Source organism: Scomber japonicus, chromosome 12 (assembly GCF_027409825.1).
Source record: "Scomber japonicus isolate fScoJap1 chromosome 12, fScoJap1.pri, whole genome shotgun sequence".
NCBI lineage: Eukaryota > Metazoa > Chordata > Actinopteri > Scombriformes > Scombridae > Scomber > Scomber japonicus.
Window position 1 is genome coordinate 27,376,167 of NC_070589.1, and position 27,195 is coordinate 27,403,361.

General features: G+C 40.7%; 1 protein-coding gene across 1 annotated transcript in view; it reads left to right on the forward strand.

Moving 5' to 3' along the window:
* Positions 1-18,400, forward strand: part of LOC128369102 (zinc finger E-box-binding homeobox 1-like) — a 75,867-nt gene extending 57,467 nt beyond the window's left edge. The window contains exons 3-8 of the mRNA XM_053330068.1: positions 7,684-7,875; positions 8,310-8,512; positions 9,228-9,339; positions 11,702-13,518; positions 14,777-14,948; positions 16,633-18,400. Of these exons, the coding sequence (XP_053186043.1) occupies positions 7,684-7,875; positions 8,310-8,512; positions 9,228-9,339; positions 11,702-13,518; positions 14,777-14,948; positions 16,633-17,738 (3,602 nt within the window). The 3' untranslated portion in view covers positions 17,739-18,400. The remainder of the gene's footprint in view (positions 1-7,683; positions 7,876-8,309; positions 8,513-9,227; positions 9,340-11,701; positions 13,519-14,776; positions 14,949-16,632) is intronic.
* Positions 18,401-27,195: the final 8,795 nt, after the last annotated feature.

Genomic DNA, 27,195 nt, shown 5'->3' on the forward strand with positions numbered 1-27,195 from the left:
TTTTTGCGAGTCAGCATCTCCAAATCGAAGGCCATGGTGCTCTGCCAGAAAAAGGTGGGTTGCCCCCTCAGTGTTGGGAGGGAGTTGCTGGCCCAAGTGGAGGAGTTTAAGTATCTTGGGTTCTTGTTTACAAGGAGCGAGAGATCGACAGGCGAATCACTGCAGCGTCAGCAGTGTTGTACCGGACTGTCCTGGTGAAGAAGGAGCTGAGCCTGAAGTTGAAGCTCTTGATTTACCGGCCAGTCTACGTTCCAACCCTCACCTATGGTCACGAGCTTTGGTTAATGACCAAAAGAATGAGATTGTGGATACAAGCAGCTGAAACTCAGCCTTAGAGACAGGGTCAGGAGCTTGGACACCAGGGGGAGGCTCGGAGTAGAGATGCTGCTCCTCTGCATTGAAAGGAGCCAGTTGAGGTGGTCTAGGTGCCTGGTCAGGATGCCTCCTGGACACCTCCCTTTAGAGATGTTCCAGGCACATTCAACTGGGAGGAGACCCAGGGATAGACCCAGGACACGCTGGGGGGGTTTTATATCTCTTCTGGCCTGGGAACGCCTCGGGATCCCCCAGGAGGAACTGAGGAGCGTTGCTGGGGAGAAGGATGTCTGGTTACATTACTTGCCTGATGATGCAACTCGGCAGATGAAGCAGGATGGATGGCAACTTTTTTTTAATCTTTCAAATTTGGCTACTAATAACACATTTTTTTGTGGTGTGAAGGACACAGAACATGTATTTATTAGGGCTGTCACTTTTAATTTGAAATTTTAACATTTTCAAACATGGGGTGAAAAGTCCATATTTGGATTGTAAACACCTGTTCGATATGTGTCGGCTTTGAAGTATCCAGTTCTTGTGATCCAGCAGAGGGTGCGTACATCAGTAAGTTAAGCTAACGTTAATGTAGTGTTGCTTTTGTTAAAATAGAGGACAATAACAAGCTGAGCCATCCTAAGCTAACAGTCACAACACTAAAACATCTGAGAAGCCAGGTGTCAAAGTATTTTTGGTTTCCACACCATTGAAAAGTCACAAATAATGATAAGGCTGTTTGTTGACATCTGCAGACTGACCTGCTAGCTTAGCAGCGCTCAATCTACAACCTTGTTTGACTGTCTGTGCACATCCTTATAAATTTGAACGAATTGCGGCTCACTTCGATTTAGTTTGAACTTGATTTTGTGAAAAAGTGACAACCCTATTATTTTTTATTGACCTTCATGCTGCTTATCAATCAATTTTCTGCTGTCCTTGCTCTTATTCTGCCCATTTTCAGTTTCAAAAGTTTTACCAGCTGCAGCGAGCGCAAACATAACAAAGGCCTTTTGTCAGCTTCGTGTCTTTTTTTCTGTTTTTTAAATTGGTTTTCATTTCACTTCTTGACAGCTCGAAAACTCTTTTAAATTTAAACCCCTCTAGATACCCTCCTCAAGTGAGTTTGCAGGATCAGCGCTCACCCATACGAGCAGATGTTATTCGTAAAAAAAAAAAAAAAAAAGGTGACACACTCGAGCGTGCAAACAAAACAGCAAGAAGTACCGCAAAGATTTAATAAGCAGAGGCAGAACCGAGTCTGCATTCAACAGCAGGGGTTGATTGGCTTGTGTTTACACCGCTTCTCAATGTCCTTTTAATCCCTGATTCCCTGCAAACAGCTCAGCCTACGCAAGCATCTGCCTTCATCTCAACAGCAGTAAGTTACAGCCAAGCAGGAAATACTAAAACCATGGAGACGGCGAGAATGTGACACTCAGAGATATTGCTCTCAAGGCTTGTTTCATTGTTGCTGAATAAAGCCTTACATGGTGTGAGCAGTGCTCTGCCTGCTCACTCTCTTTCACTTTGTTTCCCCCCCCTCTCTTCCCCTCCCTCTCTGAGCTCTCTCCTGTTTCATCTGTATACCTTTTTATTTTCCTACAGTCAGTGATCCCTTTTCATCTCTTTGTATTCTTTTTGCCAGGCTTGCCTCTTGTCTACTTTGCATTTGTTTCCTCCCTTTTTACTTTCACCTTCTCAATGTCTCCTTCTTCTTGCTAAGAATCCAAGCGCACAGATATTACATGAAAGCTTCTCCTCAGCGTTTGAAATGATAGGTGGTGGTGCTCCCTCTTTGGATATTATTAGCCATTAATTATCCACGGAAAGCTTATTGAGCTCCTTGTTATGCGGTAAACTTCCACAGTAGCATCGTATAATAGGCTCCTTTTGGACGAGCTCACTTCTCAAACAATTTAGACCTCCTTGATTAACTTTGTGGAGAGAAAAAAGCCCATTCTAGTGTCCCAGAATACATTCACATAGCTCCTATTATCATCCAGTTTCACTTTCAGATCAGATATATTAATAAAGGCATATTTATGGGCTGCCAAATACCAAGAAACTACAGTAAAGAAATGATAACACCTCACTCACTTAGTACATATCTTGGTCACAATTCTTTAATAACAAAGCTCAATGGATCTTTATCAAAATCAATATTTGATATTCTTTCTTTAAAGCACTTTTTTGAATTCTTTAGATAAGTCTAAGTGCTGTGCATACTATATTTTAATGTATTATACTGTTAAAATTTGTTGTGAATTACCATCATCCACCAGCACAACATCTTGAATGACAGGAAGTCAAACACTGCTGATAAAAATGTGAGACTTCTTTAAAGTGCGGTAAGATTTTTCATTCAGTAAATATGATAACATATAAAAGAAAAGGCTGCTGACTCACCAGTACTGCAATGTGTTTTCTGAATTGGGTTAGTGCATTGTCACATATTACATCATAGGTTTACTTTGGATCTCGGCTCTGCTTAGTGAAAATGCAATGCTATGAAATACTCCTGTTAAACCTGCCAGAGATGTGTCCATGATTGTCACTCATCAGTCACATAGACTTTATTTCCAGTGTAGAAAAGGTGTCTTAGTGTCAAGATTATGGCTTATTTCTTATAACTTCTAACATTCATAATGAGAAGAGTTTGAGAGGAGTGTGCTCTGTTGAGCTGAGAGAGAAATCTGAGCATTGTTTTCAACCCTTGACCTGTACTATCAGCTGATTTCCGTTGTCGTAATGTGGGATCATGAACCTAAAGTGCCTAACATGCAAATGTAAGTGCTACCAATGTTGACACTGACACATGCTTCTGGATTAATACTGAAGATAAGTGTTGTTTGGACAAGGCAATGTCAGGAAATGTGATTAGTTCTGAGTAAAGGAGGGTAACTAATGTTTTTGACTTGAGTCACGGGTTCATGGCCTTACCTGTTGTTTTTCTCCTGCACCTGTAGCAGAAAGCAGCCTGCTCTCTCCTTTAGAAAAACATTAACAAACCAGGAAGGAGTAACGTTTTTCAGTGTGTGTGCGTGTGTGTGTATGTATGTGTGTGTGTGTGTGTGGAAGCTCTCCGGCTGTGTTGGAGGAAAGTCATGGAAAACTTACGAATTGTTGCAGCGTTGCAGAGCCACAGTGGGAACCCTTCAAAGGCTTCGTGTGATATTTTTGGAATTGTCTGCCTTTCACTCCTGCCTTTACTCCCCGTCTGAGGTGAGAAGAGAAGGCAGGGAGAGCAGCTGGTGTTGAATTGGTCCTCTGGTGAGAGATTAGTGTCTGCTACTCCCCCTGCAGTCTGGGCCGCACTGCAGCGCCAATCCATCCTGCCTTATAAATTTACCATGGACACAGAGTGACAGGTTCTGGCAAGGTATATGAGTGCAGTGCTACTGGTCCATGTGTGTGTGTGTGTGTGTGTGTGTGCGTGCAAGTATCTGTGTGTGTGTGTGTGTGTGTCTGTGCGTGTGCACCACATGATTTCCTGTTTTCATTCCTTTCTGATATTCCACATCTGTGTGTTGCAAGGTTCTGGTCGTCATTACAACGTGGCCTTTTTTGTAAAGCATTAAGTGTAATTGTAGAGTGTGGTGGGAAAATATGCAGAGAGGTGTATCAGTTGAGGGAGGGGGAGGGAGGGAGGAGGGTCAGGCGAAGGAGTGATGGAGGGAAGTGAAGCAAGCAAGTGACAGAGAGAGAGAGAGGGAGAAACACAAAGAGTAAGAAGTTAGATAGTTGAGTCCTTATTATTTATCATAACAGAAATGATCTTATAGGGACTTTTCACAGAGAGCAGGTCTAGACTCTTTGATTTACAGAAAACCAACATTCCCCCTAAAAGCAAGCACTTGTTGAGGTTAAACTCGAGCAGGACTGGGAGGATGGATGTAGAAAGAAGTGACAGAGATTGAGAGGACGGCTATTTATAAAACATTGTTTACTCATGAAATCAATTGCGTTTGCAGTTTCTTTCCGTAACAATCTCCATCCGCAATCGAAAAATGCCTGCGCAGTCGTAAAACAGCAAAAACCTCTTCATCCAAGTTTGAAAAAAAAAAAGTGTGCCTCGAAGCCAACATCTGGTACAGAGTGTGACAGACTGTCTGGTTACTCTGCTGAGACAGACTCAGCTGGTTAAACCTACGTTCATTCCCCCTGCTGCTCTCCATCATCACCTGCACCGTTGTTAAATACAGCCAAACTCCTGATTTACCAGCTCGTGTGTCTGTTGTCAGAAAAACCCAACAAGCATAAAGCCGGTTTGATCGCAGCTCATGAATTCAACTTTTTTAACCAGAGAGCTCCTGCGCTGCTTCACCTCAATCTGTCAGCTTTATGATCGCCAAGTTGTCTGACGAAACCCAGGCTAACGACAACACCTGTAAGTGTGTGCGCGTGTGTGTGTGTGTGTGTGTGTGTATGTGTGTGTGTGTGATCATCAGCTATACTGACATTTAAAAGGAGTGATTACAGAGAGGGTTACAGTCTAGCACATTAACTTCACTGCCACACAACTAGCAACCGAGCTTCATTGTTTTTCAAGAGCTCAATTTCTAGATTAATCCACTGTTGAAAAGCTCTGTTTTCACATGTCAAAGATGCTGTCAGGGGTGGACGACAGGGGCCAAAACGGAGAGGGAAAATAAAGATGCTTTTTTAACGTTTTAAAGTTGTTGAGAAGTAGAGAAAGGGAGAGAGGGGGGATGACAGGAGAGTCAGACAGGAGAGAGCCGGAGAGAAAGATGTTAGTGACGACAGTGGGGAAAAGTCGTAAAGGGTGCAAAAGAAGGTGAGAAAAAGAAAAAGAGAAAGGGATGAGTGAAGGGAAAGATGCAGAAAGAAACAGGCAAGGTAGAAAGGAAGGAGGAGGGTTTCTCAGTGGGGGGAAGAGAGATTTGGAAAGCTTTTGGGTGAGATCATGGGAAGCAGAGATCTGTGTGTTTAAAAGGAGGCTTAACGGGGCTCGGCCTGGGTCCGCCTCTCCTTTATGAAGAAACACACACACACACACACAGACACACACTCACACACGCACACACGCACACACACACACACACACACACACAGCTGCACCTGTCCCTGACAAGGCCCAGCAGGAAGAGGCGTGGCCTTCTTTGGCACCGGTCCTGCCTCCATCTAGAAAAATGCTTGATCTCCATGGCAACGTGGGTAACAGTTTCACTTTACTGCTTGTTCTTAGTAATCTTTTTATAGACAGAAAATGAAGCAACTTCTTTGCCCCCCCACCCACCCCCAGTTCCTCGATCATTGTTTGAAATCCTATGAGTGACAAATAGTGTGACTAATGAGAAGAAACGGAAATGAGTGTTTCAAAACAATGTTACAAAGAGCTGTACACAGGAAAACCAGGTTTTATTGTCACTAGAATGACAATGTCTGATTCATCTTAAGTCAGTCCTCCTCCAGTCAGTGTATGAATGTGTGTGAATGCAGTGTAAAAGCGCTTTGAGTGGTCAAAAAGACTAGAAAAGTGCTATATAAGTGCAGTTTATGTGCTATTGAGGCTAACTCAGTGTCGCTAACTCAGTGTCGCTAACTTCGGTGCTTCACTTTAATCAGCTTGGAACGCAGGAACTTGGCTCAGGTCTCGAGGAGTCGTAGCATTTATTCACTGACAAATAGTTTAAACTGAACACACACACACACACACACACACACACACACACACTGCGCTGCTTCATTGACAGCTGCTAGCTTCATACTCTGTTACACACACACAAACACACACACACACACACACACATGCTCTCAACTGTCACATCACCTGTTACCCTCTCCCCCCCCAAACTTGCAGAAAGAGTATATCCAACAATAAAGAAGTGATAGGATCGAGGCTTTACATGGTTAGTATTGAATGGGTTATCTCCGATTGAGGTTAGATGGAGCCAGTCTCTTCCAATTGAGGTGGTTACATATGAGGCATTTTTATTCTGATTGGGTTATTACTCTGCTTATTAGTGTAACATTAGGGTCCATCCATGTAATTGCAGCCGATGTGATTATGTATGATGCATGGGCTCTAGCCTGACTTCTGAAAAATGTGTTTTCTGAGAGTTAGCCAATCTGATTCTATCAAACTCAGCTACTTCCTTGCAGCCGGCCGTGACTCTGGGATGTAACTGCTCCCAGATAAGGAATAGTACATCACATAACCACGGCCTCCTTCTCCTCCTGTTCCTCCTCCTCCTCCTTTAACCACATGTATAGTATGTTTGTTATTCTAGAGAATGTTTGGAAATGCACATAAACGATTACTCAATTTATACAAATCGATGAAGTGTTGGATGGATAACGTGCAGCGGCATTGTCATACCATCTGTCATTTTCCCCCTGAAGTGCCACATTAGTATTAAGCTCATCAGTTGAATTGTTCCTCGTAGAGCTCAGTGTGATTACAGGGACATACATTCTTTCTCTTTCACAGAAAAGCCAGTTGTTCCACACGAACTCAAACTTCGCTGACAGATGTAATCGGGACAGTTCAGCTGCTGCAGCGCTATCAGATCAGTTATAAATTAAACATGTTTTTATTCCTAAAATGTGACATTGTAATGTGAGTATATATCTCAGCGCTGGCTCTTTGCCTTGAGAGGTTTGGAAGGAAGGTTTTCAGCTGTTGCACGAAACTGCATGAATGTTGGTGGGGTTGTTTTTTTTCTTTTAACCTTCCTGCTAAGTCATTTTGTACTTTATAAAGGTCAGTCGAACAAGCTGCGATTTTAAAAGGATGTATTTATGTGTGTTTTTTTGAAAATGGTAACACTTCGGTTTGTATAGCAACGGGGGCCTCGGAAAAGTCGAGGAGTCACATTTTGAAAGCTATAAAGGATATTTGAGCGCTGTCAGTTGATGCTGGTTTAGTGGCTGTTTGTACCTTTTAGAAAGATTTCAGCCTCTCATGAAGGTGTATGGAGAAAATGTGTATTACCAAAGCAGTACAGAAGATTACTAACACTGACAGGTGATTACACATAAATATACAGTTTGCAAATATCAACAAACATGCAAGATAGTAAGGCTTTTTTGCTCTGAACTTTCAAAGCACAAGCAGAGAGTTTGGAGTTATAAGCCATTTGGTTAATTTAAAAAAAAATCTAAATGTCTTTAATTATATTGTAAATCTGTCCTCCACAGATATGACATACTCCTTACATAGGGAATTATTAAGAAGCCCTCTGGCGCTCTCTAGTGGTGGTGCTGCAGAATAACATCACACACAGCTGATTATTCAGTCATCAGAGGATAGTCGAGTTTTTTAAGTCTTCGGAGGGATAAAATGTCCACCTCTCTCCACCTGCTAACATGATCCTTAACTTTATTTGTATGTCTGTTGTGTTTCAGTGAAGGAGGAGTGCGTGTCAGAAGAAGAAGAAGGAGAAGGAGTAGAGGGAGAAGAAGAAGGAGAAGAGGAGGAGGTGGTGAAGGATGCCCTAGTAGAGGAGATTCTCCAGCAGGGAGACACAGCCGTCATCTATCCCGAAGCTCCCGAGGACGAGCAGAGTCCAGCGGAGACGGGAGGCGCTGATGAAAACGGTAACACACGAACTCACCGCCGCACACTCCTTCAAGCTGTAATAAGTCTTTAATGTAAAAATAAAAATATGATTAATTATGAAGAAATCACCTTTAATTTAAATGTTGTAGCTCTGCCATGTTAACACAAATTGGATTATTTGTCAGTAAATGTACAAAGTAAAGCTTTGAGAGAAGAGCTTGAATTTAATTCCTAAAAGCCATTAATTAAATTATGGAAAGAGTTTATCTTGCTGTTCACTTTGGCTGCATCGAGACTGTTGAAAAACAGTGTGATAAACTCCCCTTGAGGCTGAATGGAACATTCTTATGGATAAGAAAGAGACGAAAGCTGAACATTAAAAGCAGCTCTGAATAAATATAATTCCTAATGAAATTCAAATGGTCACTGTATAGCTCACATGAAAGTAAATCCAACATTGTACCTCTTCCAGGCACCCCAGATTCCTTCTCCCAGTTGCACACTTGCCCCTACTGCTCCCGGGGCTACAAGCGCAACGCCTCGCTGAAGGAGCACATCAAGTATCGCCACGAGACCAGCGAGGACAACTACAGCTGCTCGCACTGCAGCTACACCTTCACGTACCGCTCGCAGCTGGAGAGGCACATGAGCCACCACAGGGGCACCAGGGAGCAGGTAACGTCACAGCCTGAAGGCCTTTAAAGATGGAGACTGATTTACTATAAGAGGTCAAATTAAATCCTGAAACTGTGCTGACAACTATTTTTGTTGATTAACTTAAATATGTCTCAATTATTTATTTAATTTAACTCTTCTATCATGGCTTAGCTTACTTCAGACTATTATTACTAGTGATTCATTAAAACATATATATAAAAGCAAGCAACAGTTAATTTTCTTCTTTTTAAAGCTGTGACTGGCTACTTTTTGGCAGCTTTTTATCGTTGCTTTCTTCTTCTTCTTTTTTTTTTTAAGTGCTTGCAGGTCTTTTGGTTTTGTGAAGTGAATTCATTGACCTTTGGCTCTCCTTTCATGCGCCGTGATTTATTATTCCTGTCTTCAAAATTAACATGCACCTTCACAGTCTGCAGGTCCAGGCAAACATGGGGGGGAAAAAAACAACCTCTGCATAGAAAATCAATGTTCCTGTTTAAAAACCTTTGACTAAATGTTAAACTGCAGTAAATGTAAATCTTTAGTGTGCTGGTTAAAAGCTTTTCCTCAGTGTTATATCTATTGATTTAATTCCACTCATTTATTTATTTTTTATCCCTATGAATGCTAATCAACTCAAACCACTTATTTCTATCATCTGGACACATCTCTTACATCAGCTTCTCATCACCTTCCTCTTCTTCTGCTTTTTTTTGGGGGGGGGTCTAATCATCAGGTTTCCCAGACGACAGGAGGAACAGGTGGAACCCGAAAATTCAAGTGTACTGAATGTTCCAAGGCCTTCAAATACAAGCATCACCTGAAGGAGCACCTGCGCATTCACAGCGGTGAGAGCTGTTGCTCCGGCAACCGTCACTGTCTGTCTTTCACGTCAAAAAAAGACAAAACAGACACACACACACTCACAGTCCACAGTGCAGCACTATCAGAAGCTGCCGTTCACACCTTCAGGCCACTCAATGTCTGGTTTAGTAGAAGTTGATTATTAATTAACCTATACGCTCATCTCCAGTTATGGTTACTCTGTTAATGTAGATATGAGGATTTTAATTATTATTCAGTCTATGTTCAGGTGTTTTAGGTGATTTCTGGACTTTAAAAAAAATTGTTCATACAAATATAAAAATATCGGCCTTAAGAAAAAGAGACATAAAGTTGGGAGTTACACTTTAAAATATAAAATAAGTGACTGTAAAAAGTGACACAGACAGCCAAGTCAATACTAGTCCCAATAGTAGCTGAGCTTTAGTTCTGATACCAAAAGGGCATTTTTTATACCATGCTTTTCTACCAAATCCTTTTTTTTATTTAGCAAAAGAAAGCAAAGATCTCATGATACATATTGTGTGAAAACTAAAACTTTGGCCTAAATAAAACTGTTCTGTAGGCACGGCTGGAACTCTACAGAATAATTTATTCTTTTGTGGGATTTCAACTGAACTTTGCCTATGAATGAACTCAATTTCCTTGAGTCCTCAGGTTTTCACACCTAGACCTAAATCCCCCCACTGACCCTCCCCCAGTCACCGTTGGTCAGTAAGACTCATGATGTCACCAAGTTAAAACAACCAGAACTAACAGTTGTAGGGAAACTTTGCCTCCTCACATAAACTAGTTTTGAATGAGAAGTCCACAAGTGAAATGAGTTCAACTGAAGTCTGCCCATGAACAAACTCAATTTCCCAGAGTATTCAGGTTTTCACACCTGACCTAAACTCCACCCTATGGACCCTCCCCCATTCAACATTGGTCAGTGTGACTCATGATGTCACCAGGTAAACAAAACCAGAACTCCCTCCTCTGCTCCTCCTTTTCCTCCTTAGCATTGCTGCAGAAAACTGATCTCTGCTCCTGGAATGCAGCATGCAGGTCAACTAGAGTCTCTCCTCTACAGAGAGGACACACTTAACCCTGTCCTTAACAGCAAGACACCAGAGCCTGTTTCTGATTAGCCAACATTCAGTAAACAAAAATGATCTAGCACCAGTGGCTAGGACACAGCTGAGTTTTATAAGCACAGGAGCCCTGAAGCAGATTTAGCTTGATTCTATTTCTGCAAGGGCAGAACAAAAGAGCCATCTGGGCCCCCAGACTGGATCACTGACTGCACAGTAAAGCTTGTACTGTTCAGTCTCGGAGACACAGCTCTTCTCAGCCTGACTGACCAGCCGAAAACCTCTCTCCTCACGAATTTGGTAATGTATTAAGCATAGTATAGCATAACAGCACAGGGCTAAGCAAGACTGATTTAGTTTATAGTTGTTAATTGAGCTCTATTGTTATGATGTCTGTTCTTAATCAGGTTATTGCATTAAGCTGATGTTACATATCTGCAGCACTGGAGGTACTTAGACTTGCATGCAAACTTTTTGTTTGTGCTCTAACCGGCAGAGCGAAGAAGAAGATCTATATTCTTTTGTCCCCTCTCATGCCGTGCACACAGGTCTATCTGCACACTCAGTGTTTACAAGACACACCCACTTGCATGAGCAGTGAGGCAGTGAGAGGTGGGGCGGAGATGGGGTGGTCACATAAGATGCCATTAAGGTGACAGCATTCGGGGGTGGGTGGGGCTAAAGGTGTCATGTAGTAAATTGGGTGTGTTGTGTAAGTCTGCAAGATTTCTGATAAGCCCTCCTCATGCCATGTGGCTCTGGTGTTGTTTTTTGTCAGCCATTTTTGTAGTTTTCCTTTGTCCCAATTAACACAGCTGTCTGTTTAATGTTATATAAAAGTGAAAACTGCCAACCTCTGCAAAGAACTCCAAAAATCCTTCAACCTGCACTGGCTAAACGGTCATTTTGATTGTAGTTCATTAGAGTTGCAGATTTATGAGAAGTATAGTATAATCAGTTTGACCTGTCTTTCAGGGTAGAGCTCTGATTTAATGTAAGTTAAATGCTTTTAATTAGATCTGATCAATAATAATTATTTCTGATTACCACATTTAATCTAAATGCTCTTTTTAAATGATGCATGATCTCTACAGTTTAATAAAATAGTTATAGCTAAATTTGATCATATAAAAAGTTATCAAGATTATGGATTAATCGGACACTGGATGACTTTTCAAAATATTGCAGACAGATGAACTAAAAAAAAAGTGGTGTGGTAGACGAAAACTAAAAAAGAACAGCGAGCTTCTCTTTTTAACACTCTTGTGTATTTTCTCTGTGCCCCCCTTTTTAGGTGAGAAACCATACGAATGCTCAAACTGCAAGAAGCGATTCTCCCACTCAGGCTCCTACAGCTCTCACATCAGTAGTAAGAAGTGTGTGAGTGCGGCACCCACGAACGGCGTCACCCGGACATCGATCAAGATCAAGTCCCCTCCCACCACGGCGACCACACCTGTGATGATCGCTCCAGCTCGCGTGATATTGAAAGAGAAGACTGAAAGCAAACCCCTTCAAGAGCAGCTCCCCGTCACCCAGATCAAATCTGAACCTGTGGAATACGAGTGCAAGCCAGCGACGGCAGCACCGGCAACGTCAACTGGTGCCAACGGAGTGGTAAACGGAGGGACGGCGACGCCTGCTGCGGTTCAGGCTGCAACGCTGCCTCAGGGCGTGGCTATGGTCGTACCCACAGTCGGCCTGATGTCACCCATCAGTATCAATCTGAATGACTTGCAGAATGTGTTGAAGGTGGCCATGGATGGGAATGTGCTCAGGCAGGTGATGGGTACAGCCAACAGGGTGGTGACGCAGGGGAAGCAGGGAATCGTAGTCCAGCAGCCCCAGCAGCAGATCATCAGCCTGCCGGCCTTTGTGGATCACGATGGCACCACAAAGATCATCATCAACTACAGCATCAGCCCTGCAGCTGCCACCACTGCCACTACCCACCCTGCACCTTTTATCGTTAAAAACAATCCTCTTCCCCCTCCTACGGTTACCAGCGCTGCAGCCCCCACCCCCACCAAAACAGATAGACCCCAAACCCCTGAGGTGGCTGACCTCACCATTGTCAAGGCAGAGCCAGAGCCAGAACCTGTCACGGTGACGGAGTCGGAGGCATCCACACAGACAGGAAAAGGAACTGTTAAGACTTCAAAGACTTCACACACTGAAAAAGCTCAGATGCCAAAACCCAACAGCTCCAGTACGTGTTTACTATGTGATGACTGTCCTGACAACCTGGAGGCATTGCACCTGCTCCAGCATCGCAAAGCAGCCAACGGGGAGGCTGTCGACTCCGCCGCCCTCGACCCCTCATTCGCCGCTCTGCTAAGCGAAGCGGGGGTGACGCTGGAAGAACCGCCTGTGGAAGACCTCGTCTCACTCCTCAAGACGTATTTCGCCTCCAACGCCAACCCCAGCCAGGAGGAGCTGAGGAAGATCTCAGAGTCTGTCAGTATTCCCGTGGAGGTGGTCAGAAAGTGGTTTGTTAAGATGAACTCTGGGAAAAATGCGAGAAAATATCGCAAAGAAGCAGCGCTTTCCAAAAAGACTGAAATCACAAATTCCAATTCAGAGGATGCTTCAAATCAGAATGGAGAGACGATGCAGGACACCAAACTAGAGGAATCTGCCAAAGTCTCAACAGAATCTGGAAGTGCTTCCCCTTCATCGCCACTAAGCCTCAACACCGGTGACCTCGTCATCGTTAAAAGCGAACCAGAAGACCCAGAGGCTCTGGACTCCCAGGCAGAGCCCCTAGACCTCTCCCTTCCTAAACACCTTGCAGCATTGGCAACTACGAGGACAACACCCCCCCTCAAACAACAGGAACACCCTCTGAACCTGACCTGCCTGAGGAAGGAGCAGCTCGAGGGTCAAACCATCTTTGTGAACACACCTCAGACCGGAAGACCTGTCAACATCGTCACCGCCGCACAGCTGCCCACCCTGGTGGCCATCGCTGGTCAGGGCACGGTGGGCTGTCTCAGCGCCATCAACACCACAACGAAGCGAACCATCCTCATCCCCCAGCTCACTTACACCTACGCTACTACGGCCGGCAGCACCACTGAAGCAAAGACTGTCGTACTTAACGGACATAAGGTTGGTAGTCTGGAAAATGATGTTATCCAAACACTATTTCCTCTGTGGGTTTTAGACATTTTGATTGATTTTAAGTATGAGGCCGGTTTTCCTGGCTAGTCGGGTTAATCCAAAACTACTCAAAAATATGCAGTAGACTGTCTAGAAATTGTGAAAGTTGTGCACTTCTATTGAATGCATGCACTCTTGTAATAGGAAGGAAAAAACATTTTATATCCAAGTTATGTATTTTAACTCCATTCATCTAAATATTCACCTGCAAACTGATTATATGTTTCAGGGCCTTCAGTACCATAAACAAGCAGTTTTATATTCCATTAAAATTGATTTTTAACAAGGAAGGACAATTACAACAGTATGTGATCAAAGTAGCAATGCCATCAAACAGATACATGTGTAGAGATTGTTATTTTCAACAACTCTTTGCTGGAAGAGGTTGAGTTGCTCTACTTCATTCTTAGAATATTATAAAGGTGCTGTGTTGGATTAAGAACCGGTTATGGTTTTTACTTCTCCTCCTTCCTCTTCTTCTTTTAAAAACTCCTATGTGATTTTTGTAATGTGTTTGGGATCATGAAGTCCTCTCCTGCCAGCCAGGGGAGTGGGAGTCATCTTTTCATTCAGCATGTGGTTAGATAAACTTGCATTCATAGTGCCTTCTGCCGTCTTCTACTGTATAAAAGACCCTGTACCCACGTACCTTGAATAATGAATGTTGACATGCTTGCAGTGACTTTCTCTGGGAAGATGCGGGTGAGGCTGACAAAACTGCGACACATATTACATCAGTAGATGAGAGTCTTCCAAATATCAGAGAGTGATACAGACAAACTTTAAACCTCTCTGAGTGAATCTCATCATAAGTGTCTGAAACCTTTGGCAATCCTCCTTCACCTGATTGTGTTTTCTCAGATAACAAATCAGTGTTCAGCACATTTTTCACATTCTGGTTTCTTTGGATTGCTACATTAAACGTTTCAAAATTAAAAACCACAAATCCAAAGCAACTACTTTTCTGCAGGGAATGAAATCTTATTTTTAAGAACACTCTGCTTTATCCTCATTGAGTTTCATATCTTTACACTTGAAAGCATTTCTAGTTTTTGACTGCAGAAGCTGACGGAAAGAGCTTTAAACATTAACAATCACCATCTAGGCATTAAAACCATGCCTCATTTCATTAGAAGCTCATTTTCTTCACCTTTTTAGTTATTGCCTCCACTTCACAATGTGGCATTAAATTTCCTTCCATTTACAGCCGGAGAAGAGACCGGACAGCAGCTCTGATGGCAATTCCACGGTGGAGGAGCAGCACGAGTTGGCTATTATCAAGAAGCGGCGGCTGGAAAACGGCGTGTACCCCTGTGATCTTTGCTCTAAGGTCTTCCAGAAGGGCAGCTCCCTGCTCAGGCACAAATATGAACACACAGGTACGATAAGGATGAACATGGAAACATTTTAAAAAACATGACCTCATGCACAACCATAGACTGTATAAAAGAAATGGACATAACATCCGTGACATCACCCATTGGTTTGTGCACTGTTGCTCGGAAGCCAATAGTTTCGAATCTAGGCAGCGCCATCTTGAAAATTTCAGGTGCATGCTGGGAAAAATAAAAACATGGATTCTACTTATATGGGCATGAGGCGGGGCCGTGGGCGGAGTGGGAAGGTTGCGATAGGTTGTGAGGGCTGGATCTCGAGGACATTGGGTAATCAACCTGTCAATCATGACGTAGCCACGCCCTAATGTATACCCTGCTTTATCGTCAAATATAAAATCAGGGAGGCCAAAACTTCACAAATGAACATCATACTGCATTGAAGGAGGCTTTAAACTAGCGATTGAGACCATAAACACATTTTGAAAACGTTTACTGAGGTTAGAAATCAAGTGAGAAGTTGGTGATTTCTCCATTGACTTGTATAGAGACGGAAGTCCTTTTGACACCAAAACGGTCGCCCCCTGGTGGCCTTTTGATAGAATGCAGTTTTAAGTTACCTCCGCGTTGGCCTCATTTCAGGGGACCAGAACTCCCCGTCTGTGCACAACACTAATACGTTAATTTGTTTGTCAGGTTTATTCTATTCAGCAGCCTTTGTGTTTTTTCTTTGTGTAGCCTGAAGCAGGTTTCTAGTTTTCAAAGCTCTGACTTTACATATTACATCATATCTTGTTAAACGTGTTACACTTGACTTGATTGTAACATTTATAGGACACCTGGACTGTAAATGTATCCACTCCAAGGGATTCTACATCAGTATTTATAGATGAGGCTCTTGAGATGAATTAAGTGAATATTTTCCCCCGAAGCTCCAGCTACCCTCCAGATTGGAAGATGGCCCGTAAAGTCTGTTTGCAATATGTGCACTGCACTACTGTTCAGCCATGACATCATCCACCTACACACACACACACACACACATTACCATTTCTGTGGATTTCAAGGCTGCTGATTTTAATATTGATTGGTCAGCAATGACTCGGGCAGGTGAATAGATTTCTAAATGCCAGAACTCGCTTCTTTATCTCCACTGTGAACAACTTCTCATCCATTTTTTGACAGTAAATCTGGAGATCTGTGCTATAAAAGAGAATTGCATCTTTTCACATTATATAAAACTATGACCATGTTATCTTACAGCAGTGGCTTATTGCTTATGATGTGTTAAAACCAAAGCAGTACCTCCTCGTCACATTTTTTTAACCAGTTGGGTGTTTTTAATTTCAAATTCTTGCAAAACGACTTATCGATCATCAAAATTGTTGATTATTAATTTTCTGTTGATCAATTAATTGTTGCTGTTCTAATAATGTTTTGTTTTTTGTGACTCGGTGGGCCGAATCAGACCCTCAAAATTGGAAACAGCTGCTTTTAACAATCATTACTTAGATCTATTGAGTAGGAGCTTTCAATCATATCACATGATCTTGATATTGGTAATGTGATATTGTGATACAATCAAAGAACAGTTATTAAGAGGATTAAGAGGAGTTTATTTAATACCTTTTCTTTGCTAAAATGATCAGTTATCATTAATATCTCCCTGTACTACATTACTCTCAGTATTATGTTCCTCTCTGACTTGTTTTTTTTATATAATCTGCAGGAAAACGCCCCCACGAGTGCAACATCTGCAAGAAGGCCTTCAAACACAAGCATCACCTGATCGAACACTCGAGGCTGCACTCGGGTGAAAAACCGTACCAGTGCGACAAGTGCGGGAAGCGTTTCTCTCACTCCGGCTCTTACTCCCAGCACATGAACCACCGTTACTCCTACTGCAAGAAGGACGGGATGAGCGCGGGCTCCGGCTCGGGTCCTGGCCTTTTCCAGTCGGAGCTCAGCAGCCCCGGAGCTGGACCGCAGTCGGACAGCCGGACCACGACCCCGCCCTCCCAACTGGACTCAGACGAGAGGGAGAGCGAGGAGGAAGAGGACGACGACGACGAGGCCATGTGCATGGACGACATCCGGGTGGTGCAGGTGGACGACGGCGAGTGCGAGATCTACGAGGGTAATTTTGAGGAATTCGCTGGCGAGGAAGAGGTGGTGGTAGAGAATGAGCCAACAGGAGAAGGAGAAGAAGAAGAAGAAGAGGCAGCAGAGGGAGAGAAGGCGGATGAGGAAGAGGAAGAGGAAGAGGTCGTTTCTGAGGTGGTGAAAGTCAAACTGGTGGACGACCAGCGAGAGGATGAGGAAGAGATGGAGGAAATAACTGAAGAGATGGAGGAAATAACCGAAGAGATGGAGGAAATAACCGAAGAGATGGAGGAAATAACCGAAGAGATGGAGGAAATAACCGAAGAGATGGAGGAAATCACCGAAGACATGGAGGAAATAACCGAAGAGAAGGAGGAAATAACTGACGAAAAAGAGGAAATAACTGAAGAGAAGGACGAAATAACTGAAGAGAAGGAGGAAATAACTGAAGAAAAGGAGGAAATAACTGAAGAGAAGGAGGAAATAACTGAAGAGAAGGAGGAAATAACCGAAGAAAAGGAGGAAATAACCGAAGAAATGGAGGAAATAACCGAAGAAATGGAGGAAATAACAGAAGAAAAGGAGGAAATTACCGAAGAAAAGGAGGACACAGCAAGTGAAGAGACAGAGGAGACGGCAGACTGTGAAGCAGATACGGACAAAAGCATCAGGGAGGACGCGGACAGCGGCGGCGGCGACCCCACAGAGGAAGCGGTGACAGACGCCAAATAAAAAAAGAGGAAAAGAACATTTCTTCGGGACAGTTCGAAAAAGTGTCGATCATCCGCGTCGAGTTAAATGAAGACAAAACCGCATCTTGCCATCAGAAGGAAGTCATGGCGGCGGTTGCCTGATCTTAACGGTCCACTACTGTGTACAAAAACCCAGGTGTGCCTGAACTTGAAAAAAGAAAAAAAAAACAAGAAAACAGTGACTTTTTTTTTCTTTTCTTTCTTGTGGAAATATCAGTGTTAAAAATTGTTTATAGAAGTACAGATTTTAAAGCCGAACTCTCCCACCAACTTGTTAGAACTTGTTACTGAGACATCCCAGGTTGTTTTATTGATTGATTGTTTTGTTTGTTCGTCTGTTTTCATTTGATCAGTGTTACTAATCTTGTTCTTGTTTGAAAACATTTTAACCTGTAAAGATGAGAAAGATTTCTATACCTTTTTATTGCCAATGAAGTTTCCTAAATCAGTATTTTATTGAGTTCTACGAACAAAAACCTCTGCACTACAGTATTCCTGGTTTACCTATGGATACATGCCTCATGCATCGTATGCCCTTCAGTGTTATATACATACACTAGCTAGCAAGATGTTGTCTGTGTTAGTGTTATGTTAAGTCTTTTGCTAGCTAGCATTACGTTTGTTTTCAGTTTGACTGTTAGCCTTAAGGAAAACAAAGTATTCTTGGGGGAGGGAGGGAGGGAAAGGGGGGTTGTGGGCGGGATGGGGGGAGTCCGGGATATGAACGTGGCTTCTGTTACGCCATAACCAAATTTGTCCTATCAGGGAAGTAAAGTCACAACCTCAAAGCCAGCATCGGGGCGCTGGTGTTTTGCAACCCGGTGAAGCCTACAGGTGGAAAGCTCCGCCCCCTCCGGCTCCGCTGTGGCTCCAAAACACACGTGTCCATTCTTACCAAGCTTCTCCTTTTTTTTGTTTCTTTTTTGGGTTTGATTTTTAGTTCTCAGTCAGTGTTTCAGTGTTGTCAGCTTACATATGAAGTCATACATGAAGGAACAGGGCTGTTACCCTGCTCCACCCCAATGCCTCCAGCCTTATGCAAGACCTGTGTGCTGTTAAAAGTGCCATTGAACAGTGTTATCATTTTATTTTTTCACACATGTAGCCAGTATTATGTTCCTCTGTTACTTACACAAAGACCCATATTGACTAATGTTTGTTGACTTGCTCAGAACAGCAGCGTTATGCCACAATTTTTACCTCATGAGAAATTAATTAGAATATTTTTGAGGCCTTTGAACCGCACGTGAAAAAGTTGGGAAACAATTATCTTAATGATCAATTAATCTGTTATAAGTATTCTTAATTAATCTTAAACTTTCTCAATTGTTCAACTAATAGTTTTGTCTATAAAATATCAGAAAGTGGTGAAAAAGGCCCCATGATGATTTTCCAGAGCTCAAGGTGGCATTTCTGTTTTTACACAACCAGCTGTCCAAAATATAAAGATAATTTATGTACAATCATATAAAACAGAAGAAGCTTAAAACCAGAGAATTGTAATTTTTTTCATTTTTCCTTAAATACTGAAATGATAACTTGACATAATATAATTATTGCAGACCGATTTTGCTGTTGATCAACTAATAAATTCAGCCTTTTACAGTTCATCTGTATAAAATGAGGCTTTTGGGTCTTTACACTCATGTTATATTTTAGTATATTTACTGTAGAACAATAATTATCAGTTATAGACTTATTAATAGTCCAACAACATCTAAAACCCACTCAGAAATAATAACATCTGACGCTTATTAATGCGTTACAACCAATCAGAATGACATTGCACACTGACCTTACCTGTGGATATAAAAATGCCTTGTGACCTTAAAATGATCAGTTTTCACTCGAGATGTTTGAAATGTGTGAAAATGAATCATGAATAGGGATTTTATGATAGGGACTTAACGCCATAAGTCAAAGTTTTAAAAGAAATGTTTACACAAGTGCTTAAAAACAGAAAATGTGATTACACACACACAGGGAATGTTGTCTCTCCAACTTTCTCCACCAGTTTAGTTCAGGAAGAAGCCAAAAAAATATAGTTAAAAATCAAATAGAGGACTTTACACTAACTTGATACATTTTGTCAGACTTGTGCACTTCTTGTTTCAGATTGTGAAAATATGCTTAAATTAAAAAAAAGGATAAAAGTGGCGAGCTGTCCCGCACTTCAGGAAACAAACGTTAGTGAATGTGGTCTCGGTTGAAGTGTTTTCAGTTGGTTTTTACCAAACAGTGTTTTTATTTTATTAGTCTGTTTTAATTCTTTTTGTTCGTGTGTGTGTCCTCTGTATGTTTTTTCAACAATGGCAGTATTAGAACCCTGTTCACAGATTTAAAAAAAAAAATGTACCTGTTAGTTTTTAGAAAACTTTTTTATATTTATGTGTCTTATTTTTATATTTTCTTTTATGGTTATTTATTACACATTGTAGTGTACATTACTGTAGTTTGAATTGATACAATAATATATTTTAGTATGAAAAATAATCTTGAGACAAACACGAAAAAAAAAAATCCCAAAATGTGGTTCTGGGAGCTGACGTTTGTTTTAACAAAAAAAATCAATAAAATAAAATAAAAAGAAAAAAAACATTAAAAAAAATTATAAAACATGTATTCTGTAAACATGACTTCTGTTTTAAGCTAAAAGAAAAAAAAGAATGAAGTGAGAAATAGAAACTGTTACATGTGCATCCGCTCTTTGCGTCGTTATGAAGCTACTGAATTCTAAAACTCTGTGATTTTAAAAGCATGAGTCGTCGCCGTTTTAATGAAGGATCCTGTTATGAAGTCGTTACTCCTCCCTTATTTCGAAAAAGCCAAATTTAGGTCGTTGTCTCGCAAACCCTGTTCTTTCTGTTCTGTGCCAACTTGTTCCATTGTACTGTCGAAGGCTGCATATTGTTTGTCCTCTACACACCCTTTGTAAATCCACTGTCTTTTTTTTTGTATTGTTTTTATTTTAGTTTTGATCCATTTTTATGACTCCCCATCACAATAAAATATAAGAAAGCATTTCTGAGTGATGACTTTTACTTTTTAATTTCATGCTGCATCATTCAAGTGATTAAAACTCTATTTGGATGTCGTACAGTAGATAAATGTAAGATTATCTATTAGCTAGTTGGTTTAACAGTTAGACCATCTAGTGTAGATATTGTTAGATTTACTTTATTTGTATAGCACATTTCATACATTGCGAAGTAACACAAAGTGCTGTACATAGTCAGAACAAACAAACAAAAAAATAAATCATTAAAAAAAAGGAACTCATAATATAATTAATTAATTAAATAAAGCTAATAAAATATTAATAAAATATTAAAAATATATAAAAGGAAAGAATAAAATAAAGTCACCACAGGTGCTCTCTCAAAATCTCGAAATAAAGTGAGTAAAACCAGACCAGAGATGTTAGGAGTAAAAGAGTAAAAGTAATGAAGTAAGATAGACATAAAAGGTGGGTTATTACATTTTCAATTGCATTTCAGTCTGTAATACTGTCTCAACAGAAACAAAGAAAGAAAACATTGATGAGATGTGGAGATGAACTCAGTGGAGGGACTCATGGACATTTATGGACAAAAAAGGAAAACTAAATAATCAAAGTTTTCATTTAATTTTCCTGTCAGGCTGCCGACAGCTCAGTAAAAAGGTATCCACGTGTGTAGCCCCCACTAGTGTTCATGGGAAATCTCTTACTTTCTCTGCAGCCTGCTTCAAACAGATAATAATATTTAAAGCTTGATTCATCACTAGCCAAGTTGGCTAGTAAGTTTACAACAATGTAAGCTCTGCTGGTCAGAATAAATCACCCTTTCTGTCTGTCTGTGAGTCTCATATCAACTTATTTTAAAACTCTGGATGCCTCCTTACAAGTAAAACTTTATTTCTCAATAAATCAGCAATTCATCATAAAAAGCCAGACAGTGTTGCAGAAAGATTTCATTTTTCCTCTTTCCCATCTTGCTGATCGTCTCATGACCCTTCAGATACATCTTGTGACCATTGAAGGGTTTCCTGATCCTCATGTTGGAAGCAATTCCTCTAAGACATTTGGTTTTATGCTGTCTTCACTAAAAGTGGTTGCAGGCAACGTGGTTTGTAGTTCTACAGCTAACTTAACACAAATATATCTCTTCAATTCATCCTCTAAGTAACAGGCAGGTTGTGTTTGGCAGAAGAAAATATTGTAAAACTGTGAAAAAGCACAAATACAAAACAATGAGTCCTCATCAGTAAATAGCAGCAGTAATAAATAAGTGAAATAAGGATAATAGAAAAACAAATGTAAACAATTAAAAAGTATGACCTCTAACACATACACTCCACAATAAACTAATTATCAAAAATATTGAACCTAAACCCAACACTAGACATATAAAGGTGTTAATATCACTGAAAACAGAATTTTATGGACTTTAAAGCACAAGATTAAACAGAAAGCTGCACTGTGATGCTCTCTTTCTGAATGTATTTATTGTGATTTCCTCCTGAATGCTGCTATTTGAAGCTACCACTAGATGGAGCCAAATAGGACACAAAACTCACATTACAATGATTTCAATAAAGGTTTTGTTTTTAAAATGCTTAGGACCAAGTGTTTTGTCCATATACTCTCCTCCAAAGTCCTTGTTTTGCCTCAGCAGGGCTGTATGAGAGTTTACCCTCAACTACCTGTGAATGGAGTGGACATAATCTCAGGCGATGACCTGGATGTGGACCAGGTCCTGGTTGATGCCAAAGGCCGTAACAAAGCTGACGCTGTCTTGCAGGAACTTGTAGTTGTTCCAGAGTGACTTCCTGAAGATCTCCTGACCTCTCAGATGCAAGTTTGAAGCTGCACTGTGCGAGGGAGGACGAATTGAGCACTTGGGAATGCCATTTTTGAAGTTTGTCAAGAAAACTCCAAAGTGCTGCTTTCTTTTCTTTAAGACTTTAGCTGAATTTAGTTTGTCTCCAAATTCTGCTCAAACTTTTGAAAATGTAAAGTCAGCCATTTCTTTAAGAGGTTCAACTTGTACCAACTGTCCACTCATTGAGAAAGAAACCCTGATTATTAAAACATAATGACACGTATGTTTTGTGGAGGTGTGGTCTCATTGCTTGTATTTGACAATATTTTATAGCTTTTATCAATTGGTTTCATGTTTATCATTGGTTTCCCTCCATCAGTTATGTCACTCTCTGATGTGCCCTGTTCATGCTATTTGTTCTGTATCTTTCCTGCTCTTGAAGTGCTCCTAGGAGTTGATCCAGGTTTCTGAGGGGAGAAGCTGATACTAACATCAGGAGTGCTCTGTTCTGGAGGTACAGCCCCCGTCACTTTCCATGCTCCTATTCATATCCTGTTTTTCCCCCTTTTGCTTCTTGCCTGCAAGCTGAGATGGGTGGAGCAATTTAATCTGATGTTGTTCACCTGGGCAGTACTGAGCCTTCATTGTTTAGGTTGGCTCTCTCCATTCTGCCTCTCCTCCTCACCATCACCTACCCTTTTGCTTTCTTTGTTTTTCCTGCCCAGCATCACATACTCCATCGACTTACAGATTGATTTTTAAAGTTACTTTTGCCTTAATTCTGCATAAAATATGATTTAAAATACTATAAGTCTTGTGTGATCTCCCTACCTGTCTGATTCACTGAGCCTGGATTTTCATGTCCACAGGTTAATGCCTGCAAGTTGTGTAAAAGTGTTTGACATTTTGCTTTAAACACTGTAAAGTTAACCCTTACACTGTTCATATTCCTTCATATACCACATTTTGAACCACAGATGTACTTTGCATTCATGTTTTCTTTAGATTTGACACTATTATAGTGAAAATACACCCACAATCACACTATATCATGATCTTATGTTATCTAAAATGAGAATATAACAGCCATAATTATTTCATTTACGGAAAGTGAACGATGCAACAACATTTGAATTACAGGTTTAACAATAGCCTTTAACACCCTCTACAAGAATGTATACCAGCTGCACAAAAATACATTTAAAAATATTTCCATTTTTGAACCTTCTGAGCCACTTTAGTAAAGGTCATACAATTTCAGGCTTCAAGAATTTAGTTTAGGTTGTTTTTAATTGCTTTCAAACAAACAGTATGTAAGGGTTAAAGTTGTTATATTAAAACCCAGAGTAGGGACCCTGTTTTATGGGGGAAGTGTGAGGGAACCCAGGGTTGGGTTGTCTTGTCCTTTTTTTTGGTTTTATTCCCTTTCTTCCAGGACATTGATGGGTGGAGTTGAGACCTTGTCAGAGACTCAACACACTTGAGCAGGTTGATGCTATAAAACAGACCTGTAAGATCAAAGCCAAGGACCATACAGTTTACTCTCAACCCTGTAACTCTGACTCTGAACTAGATTACAGTTTAATGCTCCAAAAACCTTCCTATACGCTTTCCTCTCATGCCATATTGATCCCGAAAACTGAATAGCATGAAGATTGTCTTTCCTGAACATTCGCTAAACTTCATTTATATTCACTAATCACAGATTTTTTTCTCAGAGGACTTTTCGATGTACATCATACTATACCGTCTTTCCATATTGATTCAGATTTTTATTATTTTAATCTCAACCATTACACAGGATAAAAGTAAGAGACCTCAGAGATATATCAACAGTAGTGGGATCTGTTTTTTCCCCACAGGGGAATTTCTTTTTTTAAGTAAGTTACTTAAAAAAAGAAATTCAATTTTTAATCAGGCTACATTTTTCATTAGTCAACACTGGTCAAGAATGCAAACCAATCTATTACTTTGTGGTCATTGATGAAGAGATATAGGAACTTGAATCAGGTTTGTTTTGATAAATAGAAAACTTCACACTGGAGAAAAATAAAAGTGAAGTTCATATTGTACCTTTTTATTTATTTATTTTTAAATAAAATAAAGATATCACTAGATGGTGCTAAAAGACCATCAAACACAGCTTTACAATTCTAGTAAGAAATACAGCTTGCAGGCCATATTCATCCCTGAGAGCAGAAATCAGTGGTAATCATTCAGAAGTAATTTAATTATGAGCCATAATTATTAATTTCAAAATTAATTTCTCAATGTGCAATTACAGGAAATGTCAATGCCATGACAGCGAGATGGGTGACAGACAAAACAACCAGTAGTGATTTTTAAAAGCATTTTTGAGGTCCAAGAGAATACAAAAGTTACATTTTCATTTGTTTGAGTATTCCCTGAGGTGATAAGAAAAAACATAAATGTTTTTTTTATGGGAGAAAACTCAAGGTAATGAAAATGTATGCTTGTAATGCACTTCTACTCAAAGCAAACTGCAGCACAATAAAAAATACAAATGTGTAGTGTGAGTGGTTTCAGTGTAAATTGACTTTTGATGCACCTGATGCTGATGTTTTGTTTGCTGTGGGCCAACTGCTGTGTGTGCAAAGTAAAGACATAAAACCACTAACTGTGGATACAGAATTGCCGTGTTTATGTTGAAGAGTCTGAACAGAGCCTGCAGGTCTGATGCCTTCAGTAGCCTGTGTGTTGTTTTGGTCAAAGCACTGAACAATGACCTTCTCAATGTGGACCTTTATCTAATTTTATTACCTCTGTTGCTTTGTCTGTGAGGTTATTTATAAAATGTTTGCATATTACTGTCAAGTGTGTGATGGAGTCAGTCCAACCATTATGGGTTTATATAACACCTTTCATATCTCTGAACTACCTAAAAACATGCAGAGAACTGCTGCTGCACTTACCATGTGAAAGCTTCAAAAATTAATTTCTGGCCACTTTCCCAATCATGATGTCAAATAAGGGGTTTTGTATTCACTATGGAAGGTAAAAAAAAAACACCTGCTGTGACATCTTATGCCTGACAGTTTCAGTGTTGATTGAATTGAATTGCTGTGAATACATCCAGTGGGTGGCAGTGGAGGTCTGATCTGTGTGCTTGACTTTGATTATAGCTTTGTTGGCTGCATGTTTTATGTGGTCTGGAAGAAGTGCTCAGATATTTAAAATTTAAGTAATATTCCTGCACAAGCAGTGAATGTCCCTCAGTCAGCAGTGATGCTTTAGTTAAAACATGAAATATTGGCTTTGAAATGTACATAATAATAATAGCATTCATTTCCTAGTCTCTTGAAGGTTGATGGTGAGGGTTCAGAGTGAAGCTGTTATATTAAAATGGTCGATGTTAAAGGGGACACAACATGCTTTTTAAAAAACTATCATTCATGTACTATTATAAATGATGGATGTCTATGTTTAACACAACTAGAGTTCTGAAACATGAGTTGAACATTTGTAAAAATGCCACCTCCAAGTTAGAGCCAGGGATTCAACCTGCTCTCATTACTTCTCCATCGAGCTGGCGTTACATTGCTGCATTCTGTTTTGTAATCTTAGTTGCTAAGGTTGTTCATATTGTCCACTTGCATATTTTGGATCAGATTTGGGCTTTAACATTTACAAATGCATCTAAGACGTTCCCATTTTGTGAAAAGATTGGGAATCTTCTGGGAGCTGTCCAATCAGAACAGAGTGGTATCATTGAGATGGGAGTGCAGTGGGACTTAGGGTGCACTCACACTAGGTCCAGTTGTTCTGTACCGTGGTGCTGAATCATGAATATCCCCCCTCCCCTGTCCCCCGCTGGCCCGCACTCACATTACCTCAAACCCAGGTGTACTCAAGCACGGTTGCCTCTGACACATACGTTGTGTAAAAACATATAGACAGTTTACTCTCATAAAACATGCACAGGTGTTGTGTTTGTGTGCTGTGTACCAGTAAAACACAACACAGCCGATCAACTAACACAACGCACTATACTTAAAAAGGGCAAGCTGTGTAGTCTGCAGTACAACAGATACGTGTAAAAAAGACTAGTAAAATACACAAAAAATGGTCAGATTGGGAAACATATATATATAATGTCTCCGTGTTACATTTAGTGTTGCTTGAAATGACCAGGGCTCAGCTAGTGTTGCCTTTTAAAAATCGTAGATTTCCCGGAATTCCCTGGAAAATTGGCTTCTTTTCCCGGGATTTAAAACGTCTTATTTTCGGGAAAAATACGAATCCCTAGTGCGCATGCGTGACCAAGTGTACTGGGCCAGGGAAGTGTACCGTACTCAAGCACGGTACACTTGCACTCACACTAGCCAAATAATCCGGACGAGGGGGCAAACATGCTTGGGCACGGTACGATTGCCTAGTGTGCGTGCGCCCTTAAAGAGACAGGAGCTAAAATGGTTAATTTCAGACTGACGCTGAACTGAGGGGCTGCAAAAAGGGCCAGTAAAGATAAATATGGAGTTTTTAACTCAAAATCATATTCCAAAAAATATATATATAGACCGGGAAATGTGCATGTTATGTCCTGTCCGAAGGAGTATTTCCTAAAGTAAAAATAAATTTCCAACACTACCAAGGTTCATAAAGGTATTAAAGTAT